The 17,146-nt window shown below is 41.2% G+C and overlaps 1 protein-coding gene across 1 annotated transcript; it reads left to right on the top strand.

The window, feature by feature from the left end:
- The first annotated feature begins 765 nt into the window (after positions 1-765).
- On the top strand, positions 766-15,177 carry LOC145897766 (WD repeat and HMG-box DNA-binding protein 1-like). Its single transcript, XM_082986200.1, has 26 exons — positions 766-864; positions 945-1,056; positions 1,316-1,467; positions 1,573-1,681; positions 1,748-1,798; positions 1,905-1,972; positions 2,040-2,160; positions 2,329-2,435; positions 2,594-2,732; positions 2,863-2,952; positions 3,228-3,327; positions 3,674-3,897; positions 4,215-4,399; positions 4,644-4,738; positions 4,866-5,018; positions 5,388-5,626; positions 6,121-6,297; positions 6,699-6,830; positions 7,073-7,207; positions 7,514-7,647; positions 7,864-8,006; positions 8,218-8,291; positions 9,331-9,489; positions 9,919-10,070; positions 10,428-10,563; positions 14,753-15,177. Exons 1-26 carry the CDS (start codon positions 788-790, stop codon positions 14,990-14,992), a joined length of 3,504 nt encoding a protein of 1,167 aa, XP_082842326.1. The 5' UTR covers positions 766-787; the 3' UTR covers positions 14,993-15,177.
- The last annotated feature ends 1,969 nt before the right edge of the window (positions 15,178-17,146 follow it).

The raw sequence follows: 17,146 nt of genomic DNA, 5'->3' as shown, positions 1-17,146 counted from the left end.
AACAAAGTTGTTTGTTTCGTTGCAGCAGACAAGAGAACCTATTTGAAAATAAGTCCTTGATTCAAAGCAACAGCAATATAAGGCCCAAAGGAGGATTTCCAATTAATTGTAACTACAAGTACAACTCCGTGTCGTGAAGGGGTTGCTTTGACAAGATGCTTGAAAGAAGTGCTTGTCAGGAGTTAAATGCATTACTAAAATTATATGTATGTTGCGTCAGTCATGGCCCTACTTGGTCCAGTGCCTTACATCTTTGCTTTTCCTTTTATATTTCGTAAGTGAATGATTGTATTTCAATTATTTGGCGTTGCGTATGAATAAAACAATCATTATTTTTGGTCGCGTACTTTGAGCTGGGACATTAGTTTCAAGCTATCCAGATCTTTTGCGAAATGGATACAAGTTTGCAAATAATGTTGTTGCGGAAGTAGCAACACACGTGACAAAACAGATGAATTAAAATAAACTGTGTTACAACTAGCAATAGTCGCAAAGAAAGAAAACAGCTTCTCTTTTGGTTAAAAAAGAACAAGAAAATGGTTGATAAAAAGTCATTATGATTCGGTTGAGTAGGCAAGCAATTGTACTTCTCGTGGTGAAGTAAAAGTGTATGAGATTTGGCGCGAACGAAGAAATTGCTAAACGTAGAACAAAGTTGATTTCCACAATAAAGTGGGTAAAGTATGGTTTTAGTTTCGTTTTTATGCGTAAATTGATTACACGTTGCCCTGAGTTTCACTAAAATATCGCTTATATGTTTTTAGTCGCACATTAGACCTATTTGGCAATGTCTTCAAAGGATCTGAACATTCGGATAGGGCACAGTGAAGGAATAACAGACTTATGCTACGATGAGACTGGAAAGTGAGTTTATGGTGTTTTCACATCAGCTTAAACAGTAGCAACTTATATGTTCCCAAGAAAACAAGATGACATGTTTGCAGGTATCTGGTTTCTTGTGGTTTTGAGGGATCTGTGAAGATTTGGAATGGAGCTGATGATGATGAACCAAAGACATTGAGGCTTGGAGATCAAGTGCACAGTGTTGCAATCAAGGTAAGAATATTCATGGTTTATGTCAACAACATACCGGACCAACTTTGTTCTGAGTGCTGGACTGTATGGTCTCAAGATTATCTATTTTGTTTAGAAAAGGGTTGATTGACCTTTTTAAAACTTTTGGTTTTGTAAAAGGTGTTTCACCAAAAATAAGTTTGTTCTTTCAAACGAAATGTATGATGATCACATTACCACCAATTGACATTTTAAATCAATTTGGTCAATATTTCTACAATATTTGTTTATTTTGTGGCAGGGTGCAACTCTCTATGTTGGATCTGATAGTAACTCTGTAGACCGCTATGAGTTCCCCAAGGGGGAACAAGATGGAATCCTGGCAAGATTTACAGGGACCCCAACATGTTTGGCTGTATCTGAGTCAAAGAAGTTTGTTGCTGCAGGTTCCAGGTGAGACTAAAACTAGGAAATGCAGGTTGTTTCTTTGGCATTTTGCATTCGAATTATCTTGTTTGCAATGCAGAGAATATTAAATATTCTGTTTTACTCTTGCAGTGATTTTGACCTGAAAGTGATGCTGATGGAGTCAGGAAAACAAAAATGCTTTCTTGGCCACCAAGCACCGGTTTTAAGTGTTGCATTGGACCCGATGGACGAATATTTGGTATATTTACATTAATATTGATGTCTAGTACTTGTGACCATTTAATATACTTAACTTTTTTCTCAGGCGTCAGTGAGTTGTGATGGAAAGTTGAAAATTTGGGACCTGTCAAATCAGGTAGCGTGTTATAACCATAATTGTATTTTTTCTACACTGTAGATGTTAAAGCTATTCAATCTTTTTTATCTTTGCTAATAATAATTGAATGTCCCATGTCCTTCAGGAGTGCATTCAATCGGTGTCTGTGATAAAACCTTCAAATGATGTTGGAAACTCCGAAAGTATGGGAAAGTAAGTGGCAATTACTGCAGTATCTGCACATTAAGTTTCAAAACTAATTTACACAATAATTTCAAAGGATTTGTTGGAGGCCAGCAACTGGTGAGGATATTGTTGTGCCTTTGAGCGATGGGGTTGGTATTTATTCAAGGCTGACATGGCAGCTTGCACAGTCATTTAAAACAGACGTTACAACAAAGGTAATTTTTACTTAATTGGTTGCAATAAGTAGGTTCTTTGTCAAAAGAACCTTATATGACTCTAAATCTACAATTTAGCTATATATAAGGTTTTGTGGATAAATAATAGTTATCTGAACCTGAAATATAAAGCATTGTTGACACAATTGATGTTTGTGTGGTTTGTAGAAATTCCAGTGTTGTGCATTTTCACTGTGTGGACGTTTTGTGGCTGGAGCAACTGCAGATGGTTGGGTCGTTGTTTGGGACGCAGAAACACAGGAGTGTGTTCGAACGTAAGTTTTATGCAACAAAATATGATCATAGTTGGAAATCTATGTAGAAATATTTGCTAAATTTTTTTTTTAAATCTTATTCAAGTATGAGTAATTGCATATTAATATTTCTCTTTTTAATATTTTTTTTGTTATATGTCTTCATATTTGTTTTTCAGTCTGCAAGTTCCACACAAAGCATGTGTCTGCACCATTGCTTGGAATCCCCTAGAAAACAACACCCTTGCTTTTTCCGACAATAACGGCCAGATTGGGGTCCTGGAAAATGTTGTGTTGTCAGAGCAACCCACAAAGAAGGTAACTTCAACATGTTTCAAACTTAATGGATCCCACCATCATACCCAAATCCTGAAAACTAAGCCGATTTCTTTGAACAATTGCCTCCAAATTGTGTTCTAATATTTGCACGTATTTTGAATTATGTCAGGACAATCGTCAGAGCGAGATCGACGCATTGTTTGACGATGATGACGACAACATGATGCTTGACCTGATGGCTGAAGAAGATAAGAAAGGAGTAAAAACAAAAACTGTTTAAACTACCGTCGAGTTTCTGCTCAGTCCGTGATTCCGTAGATTTAATAATTACACATGTATCGTAAATATTTTTTGCATATGTGGGTGTGACACCCCCAAATATATGTTAGTATGAGCCGTTGCAAATGGACAGGTTGCCATACCGTGCTTATCTCTGAGATTCAACCTACTATGACAAAATGTATGTATTTGAGTCGTTGCGGATTGATGCTTGATCTTATATACCTCTATATTACATACATTGTCTTTTTACAGGGAGAAGTTCCGACGCAAAAGAAACGAAATAGATTATTGGACGACAGTGACGACGAAAGTGACATAGCCTCACGCAAAGGATCACAAGCTGCAGATCTACGTAAAAAAACACATGCAATAATTAAGCGTCTTATGTCTACAAGGCCTGTATAGATGACTTCAATGTATTTGCAGTTTTTCTTTATTGTTATTGCTGCCTTATCGTATTTGTCGCACTAAAATTTTTAACTCATTACCCTGCATAGCACTTTTCAAATCCTAAATCTATTAGAGTCAGTGATACTAATGATGCCTTCAAGCATATATCGAGAAAAAACTATTCAAACAAATGACTTCTGATTCTACACAGGAGTTGCTCATTAAACCGGATTTATTTTTTCACTTTCCTTGCTTATATCCGAAATAAAGTCTTCCATTTCCTTACTCGTTCATACACTGTCTTGTAGCACCAATACCATCTACCCTTGAGATTCTTGGCGACGACAATTTCGACTTGGCTCCACCATCCATCCCGCCACCGGCTGATCCCAAAAAGCTCGAACTTGAAGATGACGCGTCGTCAGTTGCAACCGGTCTCACTGGGGCGATTGCAAGCAAAGCCCAGCCGAGCTCAATGCAGCCACCTTTTCAACCCAGTTCAACTCCTGTTCACTTGTCCCATAGGTTTATGGTACGATATATATTTAACGTGAAATTAAAGTCATTTTTAAATTGGTTTTACACATAAGGAAGTGATTTGGATATTTGGCTTTGATTCAGGTAAAAGGACAATACCAAAGTTTATGTTTTAATGTTAACAGCTCATAAAATTTACAATGCGAAATGATTACTGACGGACTCGTCAAAGCTAATTACGTTAAAAAGGCACGTTGAAAGATTTTGAATAGACTTCTGCTGTTTGAGCCTTGAAATAGCAATTTATTTCTTCTCAAAATTTTGCTTAGCATCCAGAAAACTTCCCCATTGCAATAAACGTGTTTACTCAAGGTTTGGAATTCGGTTGGTGTGATTCGGTGTTACAACGACGACATCGAACACGCAATCGACATCGAGTTTCACGACGCGCAGACTCACCACCCCCTCCACCTCACAAACAACGAACGATTTACGATGGCAGATATGTCCCGTAGTGCTGCGGTGCTTGCTGCAGAAGCAGACGGAGATCAACCGAGGTACGATGGGTTTGGTGTTTTTATTAACGCTTGTGTTTGTACCTTTTAAACTGGGAAACAACTGCAACCGTTCATATCACATGAGTGTTATGTTATGAACAGTTATACCTAATTATGGAGAAATGTTTTTGTTAAATGGCCACTAAAATTAAATTATTTTTAGTTACGTGTTCAAATGTACTTCTTTTTACCCCCAAAAAACACGCCAACTTTTATTTTTTGAAACACGAATTATTTTTTTCAGCAAATTGAAATGCATTCACTTCTCCTCCTGGGACAACAACAAACAGTGGAGCGTGGATATGCCCGAAGGAGAAGACATAGAATGCATTACTATAGGTGGGTGTTACAAGAATATTAAATTCATTTTTAATTCACTACATGAAAACTGCTCGCCACAAATCTACATCTTAATAACTTTTCATGCTTCCTTACCACTGCATTATCACCTGCGTCTTTGTCAAAGGTGATTGTTGGGTTGCTGTTTGCACCGACGCGATGCAAGTACGTCTCTTTGCACTTGGAGGAACGCAGCGTCAGATCTTCAGTCTGCCCGGACCTGTCGTTGCCATGGCAGCGCACACGGATCAACTTTTGATCGCTTATCATATCACGCAAGGTATGTAAAAAACTACACGCATAAAGAGGAGCCCAAAGGCCCGCGTATTGTCCGTCGTATGTTATGTTTTCTTCGCGATTATGTTTTTACTATTTACTAACTTTCGTACCCATGTTATTCTACATAGTTATTATACCATTAGGTAGACAATACGTATTTGCTACATTGATTCGCTTGCTGTTAAATGGTGTGGTTTATTGCGTGCAGTGTAGTTTTTAAGACCTTCTGTCACAAGTTGTCGTGTTTTTGTTGATTTAGTTAAGAATTTCGGTCGTGTATTTGCCCAATGCAAAAAAGTACATTTTAAGCAATCCCTAAAAAGTTATGTGAAACACTGCGTCGTAAATGCATTCTTAACGTTACCCAAAGGATTTGGCAACAACCAGTGCCTCGGTTTCATGCTCCTCGAGGTCGGAGCTGGTTCTGGATGCAAGCCCAAAAAAGTGGTTGGAGGGAATCCTCTTCCCATAAGTTCAGGCTCCACCCTAATCTGGTTGGGATTCACGAGTGAAGGAACCCCAGCAAGTGTCGACAGCAGCGGCGTCGTTCGGTTGATGAACCGCTCGTTCTGTGCCACGTGGACCAATGTGTTAAACACCAGGAAAGAGGTGAGGGTAGAAGTGTTCTGGTGGTTATATTGGTTATATTGGTTAGAGTTGAAGGTGATGGGACGATAGTTTGAAGATAGGACTTCTTGTATCAGTGCCCTTGGTGATGACCTTGGAGCTGCTGTTTGTCCAAATATGTTGGGTCGCGTGCAGCGGGTCCATTGTTTCAGATGTTCTTGTTTATAAAGCAATAATTTTTATTCCTTAACAAAGCTGCATCATTTCTTTATTTAAAAATAGTTTGGTAGTTTGGTATAAAATGTATTAATTTACCATCAACACATGATTCAAATTTAACAATAAACACATAATTTTCAAGTTTAACAGGGACATACAATATGTAAAACTTTTCTGCTCTCTCATAAAAGTTCCAAAAACATGTCGTGCTTTTTAACCATCAGTAACATGATAGATATTTTCAAGGTCAAAAGCTTTTACTGAAAACAAGAAAATATTGATCTCGTGTTTAAAACTTTCTGTTTTTAAATTGACAGACAAAGAGTCGTTATGATCATTACTGGGTGGTTGGATTGCATCAAGACCCACAGCAAGTCCGCTGTATTCTCTGCAAGGGATTGAACTACCCACAAACATTACCCCGTCCCACGCTAACCGTGCTCTCATACAAAATGCCCTACTGTGACGTCGACAATGACAAAGGAACATATGAGGTAAGCTGTTAATTTTTCCACGCAAGTTTCTAAAATATTGTTCTTTAAGTACTTGACTGTGTTGTGTTGTTGTTCGTTTAAACACGATTTTGATAAAAGAGGCTGGGGTTGGCGCTACTTTAACTGTGGTTTTGATTTGATTAATGTGCTTAGAAACTCGGACCAGTTGCGTCTCATAGAAATGGTACAACGTTAAACGTTTATCGAAAAACCCAATATTGGACTCTGGGAAGTATACACCGAATTTTATTTGGTGTACACTAGTTTCATGTTACTGTAGCAACTTTCGTGTGTATCTTTCCCACAAATAAGTTGAACGGTGAGTTTAAATGAAACACAGTAACCTCAGCTAAATAGACGCTTTCAAAACGACCAAAATCTCTACAACTATTTTTCTGCAGGAAGAATATTGGAGGACTCGCCTCATGTTTTCATACACCGACTACTTGACGTCTCGTGGTTATGAGGAAGATGCGGAAACGAAACAGAAATCTCAGCTGAACGCGCAACGAACTCTAATGAAGTTGTTCGCCGTAAGTCATCCATTGTTGTTGTAGGAGGACATGATAGTGTATCGCGAGTTTTGTTTAGTGTATAATAACGATTATTCTGTGACGTTTTAGGGGTAACTGATGCATCGGCGCGTAATATAGGCGTTATTTACAACGTTGGTCCTGGAAAATTTGGAATCAATTTATAGTTATAGGAACATTCCATAGCCGCATGCAACGTAAAAGAGTTAAAACATATTAATCTTGGATTATGTTTCTTTCAGCTGCTCTGCAAGACCGACCAGGAATTTCAGGCACACGAGGTTTGTGGTCTCATGCCAACCGCAGCCTCCGTGAACCTCGCTATCAAATATGCATCAAGGATCAGAAAAATCATGCTCGCGCAAAGGTTGACTGAGGTAAATAAACCGATTTTGTTTTGTTGAACTCATCTACACGCGGTGTCGCCACGGAGCAAAATATCAGCAAAAGGGGAACTTTCGTTCTACCATTTGGTTTTGTATTGCTTCGTATGCGGCAACTTTTGCTATGAAACGGACACTGCAATGAGCAATTTTAAACAACTATTAACTTTTAAACATGTTTTTTTTGTGCGTAAATCAAATGGCTTTTAATTGTTCGTTAAGAACACTTGAAATTAGAAACCAACATGACTTTTTGGAATTAACCAAAATCTTCGTTTATAACCATGAATTCTTCCTTAGGTGGCGCAAGATAGGGCACGGGATGAGATGGAAGCTGCCATCCGGGAGCAAAATAAGAAGATGAGCGTTGATGAGGAAGATGGAAGTGACGAAGATGAAGAAGCTGAAGATTTTAGATCCGAACTACAGTCCGGGTAAAGTTGAACACTTTGCTTTAACCTGCTTGACTTTTGAGCCTTCAAATATCAATAATAGTTATTTTAGCCAATTTCGAGCAGTGTGCTCATGTTGTAGTCCAGGCTTCCGTTGTTGTAGCCCTGACTACTATCTATAACTGCCAACTTGTCAACACTAATCTTTCTAAACTGAATCAAACAGAAAAAATAATTAACTTCATATTTTACGAACAGATACAGTGCGTCGGAGACCGAATGGACGAAGCGACGAACGCATCCTCCCGCATCAGTGACGTCATCGCAGGCGTCACGGTTTGCTGACCGGGACTCTGACGTCGAGGTCATGTCGGCTTCTCAGCGCCCTCCAACGGAAGCGGGTACGTAGCCAGCAATTTTTATTTGAAATGTTGTTTTCGCTTGAGGCAAACGTTAATATATGTTTTAGTATATGTTTACCTGTTTACATATAATAGGGTAATATGTTGCTAAGTAAGAAACATCATTAGATATTGTGTCGATAGTGTTGAATCATGGTACCCTGGTCCGGCATGTTTATAATTATAACAACATTCGTTTATTCTCATGCAGAACCCGAAGTAAAACCGAAGTCGGGTCGTTCTTTGTCATCACAGCTTGCTGGAACCAGGCGGAATCCGTTCAAGGTACGATAGCATAAAAGTAAAAAAACAATTCGTTAAAAAAATCGGCATGTTTTGACTCAAATCTGCATTTGGGCAAAATCCAAGTTCTGGTGTCAGCAAACAGCTTGCCTAAAACAGCCGCAACAAGCGTTAATCGTAATAATTTTCCTCTTGCAGCTGCGCCACCTATAAATACTTGGTATCGCACAGAAATATTGTTGTGGGTTTCACGGCTCGAAACACAGACCCTAACACTTGCCCCAGTAGCATTTACTCATTTCCACGAGTGCACCTCGGCACTAACCCCCCGTCCCCCAAGTTCCGGATCTTCTGATTAGCTCAACCGATCCACGCTAACCGCGTTTTTCGCAGATTTGTGGTTTAGCGAAATTGGTGAAGAGTTGTCTCGTTCCGCCTATATCAAGCATGTTGTTATTTACGGATGACGTAACTGGTCGCATATTTTCCAGAACGCTTGTCTTTTTTGCTGCTCATTTTACCTGATCAACGGTCGCCCAATTTTAGACTAGTTCTTTTTCCCGCAAGGGTCTAGAGATCGTTCTTGCAGCACGTTATAAATGGGTCTATTCTGGTTTGCGCCGTCTATGGCGGATATCGCGGAAACCCACCACTCGCCGCAAATGTCAGTAGGAATTGGAAGCCGGTTTATACGGTTCAGGTTAATTGCGTTCGCGTGATTTGTCAGACATTTAGTTGTTTACGGTGATTGAAGACCTCGGCGCCAATCTGCAAACTCACTGGCACGAAAATAGCTCAATTAAAAGTTATATACTGCCCAATGTACCGCCACTTCGCGGTTAGGATGGCACCGCAGAAAACTACTTTAGTGCGGTTGTACACGTAACCGCTCATACAATGTGGTTTATGAACCCAAACATCCCTGATACCCCTAATTCTTCCAAAATCTGTCTTGCCGACTTCAGATAGCAATGGATTTGAAAGTATTGTAGCCGAAAAAATAATAAATGTACAAAATTGTATCCGGTATTTGTGAATAAATTACATCCATCGTTTATTGAGCTTACCAAACTTTCTTCAGAAATCAACCACGTCATCAGCTGCGCCTGCAGCGACATCTGGCGGCGGTGTGTTGGACAACATCAAGAGAACAACGCCCACACAAACCCGTCGACCACCTCTCGGCTCCGACTCGGGCTCCCGTAAAACGAAAGGCAAAGATTCGGCCAAGAAACAAAAGGTTGGAGTCTTTGTCCGCTTACTTGTTTCTGTTGTTTTACCTTTGATCGCAGATTTATCTGAAAATACGAACAAAAAATCCTAATTTAAAGCGACCAAATCATGTATTAACGACGAGGAGTCAGAATTACTGCCCGTACAAATATCGTAATTCAGCTGCGACCTACAAACAGGAGATGACTCTTTTCACGTGCACGATTTGATTCTCACGTATGAAAGAAGTTAAAACGAAACGTGCATACTTGAATTCACATTACGCATTTTAACAAACAAATGTAGAAATACCGAACTCAGCAGCAATTCTAAGTCGCCTTTTCCTAATCCTAAATCTTGCATATTACACTAAGTGGCGGATACTGTCTCATTAGCTATGCTCTACCGAAATAACCACAAGTTCATCCCTTAACACATGTCCCACTTTTATGTGCAGTCCGCCCAATCCACATTATTTACCACCAAGCTGAACTTGACATCTACGCCTAAACCGAAGAAACAAGGGCCGCGCTGCAAACCCGACGATGACGAGAAAGCGGTCGATGTTCCGGTGTTGAAGGAAAAACTCAACGACGCAAGCGGACCGAGGTGGGGATAAACCTGCCGGCGATAACGATATTCAAGCGAAAAACTTAATATCGTCTCGATAATCATTCGACGTATGTCGATTTTTTGAAACTGAAATGAGATTTTTTTGTAAATTTTGTTGTTAGGATAGGAAAGTAAACTGTGAACACCGTGGTTTTCTAAATTGTGAAATAATTCAACGTGAAATGCTTTCGTTTATATTAAACTGATGCCACAATCATTAGATTTAAATTTGAAAAAATACCAGCATTTTACGTACGAAAATTCAAAGACCGTACTTTAATTCCTGTTTTATTCATTTTTTTAACTCCTGATTTTTTAGCGTAATCGAAGTTCACGATTCTGCTTTTTGTGCAGAAAAACAAGCGGAGTTCAGCTTTACATCGAGGAGAACATCGACCGCATCCAGGATGATAATCCGGAGTTAGATGGAGTGGAAGTTAGGAAGATTGCCATCCAGGACTTCCGCGCACTCACACCTGACGACAGAACCGTAAGTTGGAGGAAACTGTGCAGAAATCTGTGTGGTGGCCATTTACCTTTTTTTACTCCAATCACAAGTAACTATTTGTCGCGGAAAATGCCCACTGTAACAGGTGTAGCCATTCAAATCCTCATAACAGGCTCAATTCTCACGCTACGAAAGCAATGCCGTAACCTATTTATTCCTAAAATTTTGCAAATGCATGCCCCAATTACCACCGCCATAGCTATATTGTTGTGTGTAGCATTCCTAGAGCTCCAAAAGGAGTAAAAGGCGATCACACCAGTATAAGATCTTAATTAAAGAAATATTAATCCGTCGGTTACCGACCTGCAAAGGCTGATTCCTGCAGTCAAATTTCTGACGTTTTTTCTCTACTGTTGTTGTGTATAGTTTAGTAATATTGTATTGTGGGTAGCATAGGTGTAAATCTGTCTGATTTTAGCTCTAAATCAGTAACACCTATGAACTGTTGTGTTTTCTCAATGGCAGTGCGCATTCGCCTCATTGTAATCAGTGTAAATAATTTTGAAAACTGCATGAGACATAAATCACACCCAGCAAACCCAACCACGAAATTCCGTATTCAAATTGTTGGTTAAAAGTGCATTCTTTCTGATCAACCGTTGCATAACCATTTCCGTCAACGAAATACGGCCGCAAATCCTTAAAAGTCGGCGATGAACGAAATTCAGGGCTTCCACGAATTTCCTCCCGACTTAAATGTGCGTTAAGGACCGCGGTGCTCTTTTAAGGATGCCCGCTAATTGCCGTTTAGAAATATCGGCAGGCAATCATAGGCACCTCTGCCTTGCCAATTGGGCGCTTAAGAGTAAGCCAGATGGGTTTTAAGCGATTACGACTGTCCAATTTGTGCCCGCTATTCCCAAGGCTAACCATCCGCCCTGACAGCGCAAACCGCAAGCAATTATAACGTTAATCTTCTACCAGCGGCTCACTGGCCTTTAAAGGCAAGGAATGGCTGCTTCAAAACCGCGTGTAATAAACGGCGCGATTGGCGTAGAATTCGCGCGCTTTATACCTCAAAGATGTCGTAATTGGATTAGATCCTGAAAGAGAGATGTTACAAGAAAAAGGGCCTGCCCAATTTCAAAGCCCTGGTGATTTGGGCCAGAGTGGCGCATTTAAGTGTTATTGACGTTTCCAAGAGCCCCAGTCACTGTTTATTTGTTTGTCAGTCGCGGGATGCAGGTAATTTCGCGGCGAGCGATCATCTCAAGATTGCTGCGTCATTCCTATAACGAAAAAACAAACCACGGTTAGCATTTGTGGCGTAACAAGTTGGCTTGAATGTCTTTATCCGGGGGTGTAGCGATCTTTGATACCTGAGACAACAAACGTGCCAATTTCGGTAATTTTACCGTTTACTGTTTACTAAACCTTAATCAAAGATGAAATGGTGATAAATTCTATTCCTTTTACATCTTTAAGCAAGGAAAATTGGTTGACAGTCAGTGCTTTAGCTCGGCCTATAAAAAATCCATTGCATAATTTAAATTCAACATGCTTTTATCCCTAATTACTGCAAAATCCTTAGGAAATAAAACCCCGCTCCAATGATGTTACGTAATATTTAAATGACGTTATATAAAGTCTGAGTTTTGCGATTTTGAACTAATGAAGCTGACCAATTATTTAAACCGGTTAAGGCAGGTGTTGATAGTTGACCCTGTGACTAATCGGGATTTGATAGGGGAGTGACAAGCGCGTCTAACAATGTGGTCAGATTGGGTTTTAAGTGTAAAGGGTATATGTCGGCCAAAGAATCCAATAACACCAGAACGAGTTCTGACGCAATGGCTGGGTTTGGTTGTTGTACCCCCCCAAGTTTTATATCATAAATTTACATAGGACTAGATTCTTTCAATTTACGCTGCGTGTATCTTGGCTAGGTCCTTTCTTGCCACCATAGTGGTTGCTGGCGCAGGGAAAACATGCAACACAAAAACTAAATATCTTAAAAGACGTTCAATTAACTAAATTACACACCAATATGCTGTTTAACGTTAAACTTATTCACACTAATTCCATTACATCACATACGAAACATTTAAGGGGATTTTTTTGTTATTTCCCGTGCCACCGTATTTGGAGTGTTTTCCACATTCTACGGTGCCGATATTCGGATAATCTGGCTCAGAACGTAAGCATTCCGCTCAGGGCGCATGCATGCAGATAGTTCGTTCGCATCGAACTTCCAGGTTAAACGCCACATATCCCTGTGAGATACGGAAGCCGGATCCCGATAAGGCGGCGTACAATTTTCTCTTGTAATCCGCCTAATTTTACGGTGGAGGCGGCTATGATTGCACAGTACGCGCGTCCGTCAAACATTAAACGGTGCGAATTCCCAGGATTTGTGATCGAGCACGTTTTCAGGCATTCCCATGCCACCGACCAATCCGTCCCACCCGCAATTATACGTTTCGCTGCACTGCCGGTCGTCATTACGAGATTCTTTGAGGATTTTGTGTAATCTTCGCGTAGCCTTTTCGCTTTTCAAGTCAAAACGAGAGTAAAAATAAAGACGATTTTTCGTTGCCTGTTGTTCGACATGATCCTTTAGCCCGCTGGACAAATGCCAAAAGTTGTGTGAAACGAGTTGATGTGAACTTGTAAGGTTTCACCCAACACATAAAACTACTTGTAAACATACTCTCACAAAATACCGAACGCGCTTTCCGAATTCTTGCTTCAAACGGCTGTTAAAGGTGATAAGATAACATGAAAAGTTGTTTATTCCCCCATCACTTCATGTTGACCTTTAAGTGAACCAGAAACGAAACATCGGGACACATGTTTTATGGAAAGGGATTTTCTAATGTGTGGAATATACAGCTTTATTCAGCTTTGCACTGGTTTAAACCGGTTACGTAGATGGCGCCAGATGTCCGACGCAATGGAATGCGTGCGGTCGACTTTCCAATTTCGAAATCCCTTTTCTTGCTACGGCGAGAGATTACAGCGATAAATATATGTGTAAAATAGTGAACCCCGCTCCAACCCGCCATACAATATTTGCACACGGTCGCTTTATGCTTTGCCGGAAACACCAGAGCAGCATTCCCTTTCACCTAGCTGTTATCTGCTTTACAGCTCACGGCCCGTGAGCAAATAAACTGGCGTGGGAACGCGGCGAATCGACGTCCATGTCGAACGCTGTCTGGGGACCGAACACAGCGCCCTTGTCTACTTTTTCGGATTTGAACTTGTAAGCGTACGGCGCTGTTTGGTAAACATCAAGGCGTACTTTGTAGTGCGAATCTTTTCATAATTAGGGAAGTTCTTTATCGCCTCGTGCTGTTGGTGCAATACGAGATTTTTGTATGACGAGTCGCCTGTCTCAACATCCAATTCAGGAAATAGATGAAATTACAAAGCTTTTTTATTGTTAATTTCCTGTGCCATAGAACGAACATAGATGAGACCAAAAATGGCCACTGAATTTTTTTATTTGTTCGCCACTGTTATTTCTGTAAAGCGCGTCAACATTCTTCCAAGCCTAGGCGTGTTTGCACTGGAACGCCGCTTATGTCAGATTCTTTTTTCAATTAACCATCCAAAATTCCACTTAGGAAACCATTAGATTGCGCCATGCCCCGAAACCTCGTTTATCGCTAGTTCAATAGCAACCGGCGATAGCAAGTCAATCTGCCCACAATATGCTACGAGATTCAGCCATTAGTCATCCCGTCGCCATATACGTGTCAATGCGCGGCGTGAAAGGACTACCTCACAGAACCCTTACAAGGCACTGGAATCTACGCCCCCGCAATGCAAAGTTTATTGCTAGCTTGACACATCGCCGATGACAACACGGCAAAATTGTTCTTCTTTACGCGAGACTTGAATTTGGTGTTTGCGTGTATGGATAGAACAAATACATGGGACAAAAAGAAAATACGGCATTGTTGAAGTTAACCCTGTGAATGTCTGAGGGAAATTTTTGTGATCAGTGGAATTGTGCGTGGCCTGGGTATTTATGATCGTTCATGAATCACCCTTGTTTTAAAATCAAGTTCACACATTAACTCAGCAAATTTAGATTAAAACACTCCCAATTCTTACGTCATAAGCGACCTCCTCCGAGACGTCTGAAGATGAGTCTCGACATCGACAACTCATCGCACCCTAATCTTCCTTTTAATCTGACAAATTCTTGTTTTGCTCCTTGCAGGTGTGGAACGATCGCGCTAAAGCCTCGCTGCAGCCTTCGTCGACGCCCGCAGACGCCCCTGGTGGCCAGAAACGGAAGCACGTGAGCGAGGAGGAGGAAAAAGACAACGATGTTGGGCAGGACGAAAACGACCCTCCAAATGATGTACAGGACTCGATGGACAAGCCTAAGGTGAAGAAGATGAAGGACTGCGACTCAGACCCCAAGAGCAGACTGTCTGCCTTTGCTTACCAGGCGTAGGAGTGACGTCACTTGATGACGAAAACAGATACCAGAAGCTCGCGTGCGAACTACGCGACAGTAAGCACTGGATTAGTTGTCTGGCTGCCTCCTCTGTAATATTATTCGTTTCACCCCGATTCGTTTTAACTCGAAAACAATGTCACTTGTACTTAGCAAATATAACTGCGGCTTGTCCGACAGGTTTTGCGATCTGTTTTTCCCGCACATGTTGTGTCGCTTGTAGCACGTAGACAGGGACTTCACCCTCGGCGGTTTTACTTAAGTGAAGACCTTTGATTAACCAGCGGAGTAAAAAACAGCGCGAAACGAGCAAAGCCAATTAGGCACTTGTTTGTAGCTATTTTTAACCCCCCCCGAACTGGCGAGCGCAGACTGGTTATATTTCTCAACCAAGTTTCGAACCCATCAAGTACTCACATCAGCGAAAAGCGCCCGTACACGGTTTGGTGCGTATTTTGGCAACAGCAAGCTCGACGCTCGTGTCGCCTTCTGGGCTCATCATATTTACCCGTCTTTACTTTTTACCCACCGGTGCGGGCGACGTGAAGACCGTGTAGGCGTATTAGCTTCGTCGCGCTCACTAATCGACGCGTTAACAGTTAACACGGCTTGTCACGCGATTACAACAAAGCGGCGGCCGCTTTTTCGCCGTGATGTTCCTTAAACGTTGATCAATCGGCCCGCCGCTGAACCAACACCAAGCGATAAGGTCTTAAACGAAGGATTATACAGCAGGTTGCGATAAGCCTGTGCCTTTTATGTATCCCCGAAAACCGCGCGTTTTCTTACAATCTTCCTTGCATCTCGCCGAGGCCGGCAGATGGACGGCCTAGATAGGTGGCTTGAGGCATCCCTTTGAAACTTGTAATCCGCCATCATCGTTATACACGATCCGCATCGGTAGCTTGGGTTGTTCCATCCTGCGACGAGTGTTTCTCCATTAGAAAATCGTCTTAAAGATTGCTCGAATTTTTACCCAATTGCTGTTGTTTTTTGTGCTTTAAATAAACCTAAAATACGCGTAAGACGCGGAAGTGTTGGGAGAAAAGAAAGTTTTGCGATGAAACTGCTTTTCCAAAATCTCACCCAACAACAAACATCATGAAAGTGTTTGCACAAAGGCTTACGTGATATAAGGACATCGACCTGATGGCACTTTAACTCCTATTTTGATCCACTTTTCAAGTTAGTTGTGTGGAAGATACAGACATCTGCAGCGCTTAGGAATTAATTCACTTCGGCTGAAAATATACGCGTTCAAAGGGTAGGTTTTTTACTCGGTTGTTCAACACAAAATTGTTTTTCTGTTTTTAAATGATTTTTCTTTATTTTTGTGCCTTCAACTCACGTGTAAGTCGCAACCACCCAAACTTTATGTGATCCAATTTGCGAGGTAGGGCCTAGGCCACGATTTATTGCGTGATACATAAACGGGCTTTTCGGATTCAACAAAGAAAACAGTGTGGATTTGTATGAACGAATATAAAAGAATACGATTTGCTTGATTCATTCCACCTGAAACGCTCTATTTCTACTGAATGGTCTCAGGCTGAAGCCGTGCCCCCGTAAAACAGCTTGTCTATATTGTCTACGCCGCTCAACAAATCAGGTTTGTTAATCCCTTGAATTACCTTCTCGAGAGGTGTATGACGACACAATGGCGTTTCCTCTGACCGGAAAAGACCGCTGAAACGGTGGAATTTGGGTTTACGAGTCAGCAGCTACATCTAATCCTCGCCAGTCGACTTCCAGTTTAGAGCAAAGCGCAACCCGTTCTCAAGAGGCCGCGACGACCCCTGGACCGCTGCGCTCATCTTTCGGTACGCTCTGGGTTAGTATTACTTACTGGGAGCCATTCACATAGTGTACGTTTTCAGCTAAGCGCACCCCGGTGCGGTCCACAATTAAATTCGGTGCCCCATGTGGCAACGGAATAGCCTTGAAGTCGCATTGGAATTCGCCATACGTCACTGGGGTGTTGTGTGCAAATCGTGGGTGACGCGGGTGTGAAGTTTTGTCCACGATCTGAAAAGAAAAGGTTTGTTTGTGGCTTCTGGGTGATTACGGTCCACAAAGTTGACAAATCGCCGATGGTGTTTTGAACTGCTTCCCACTATTTATAGCATTAACATGGTAAGAGTTTCAATGCGC

This window comes from Ascidia mentula, chromosome 4 (assembly GCF_947561715.1).
Source record: "Ascidia mentula chromosome 4, kaAscMent1.1, whole genome shotgun sequence".
Taxonomy (NCBI): domain Eukaryota; kingdom Metazoa; phylum Chordata; class Ascidiacea; order Phlebobranchia; family Ascidiidae; genus Ascidia; species Ascidia mentula.
Note: the sequence above shows the minus strand (reverse complement) of the source record. Positions and strands in the feature narration are given on the sequence as shown.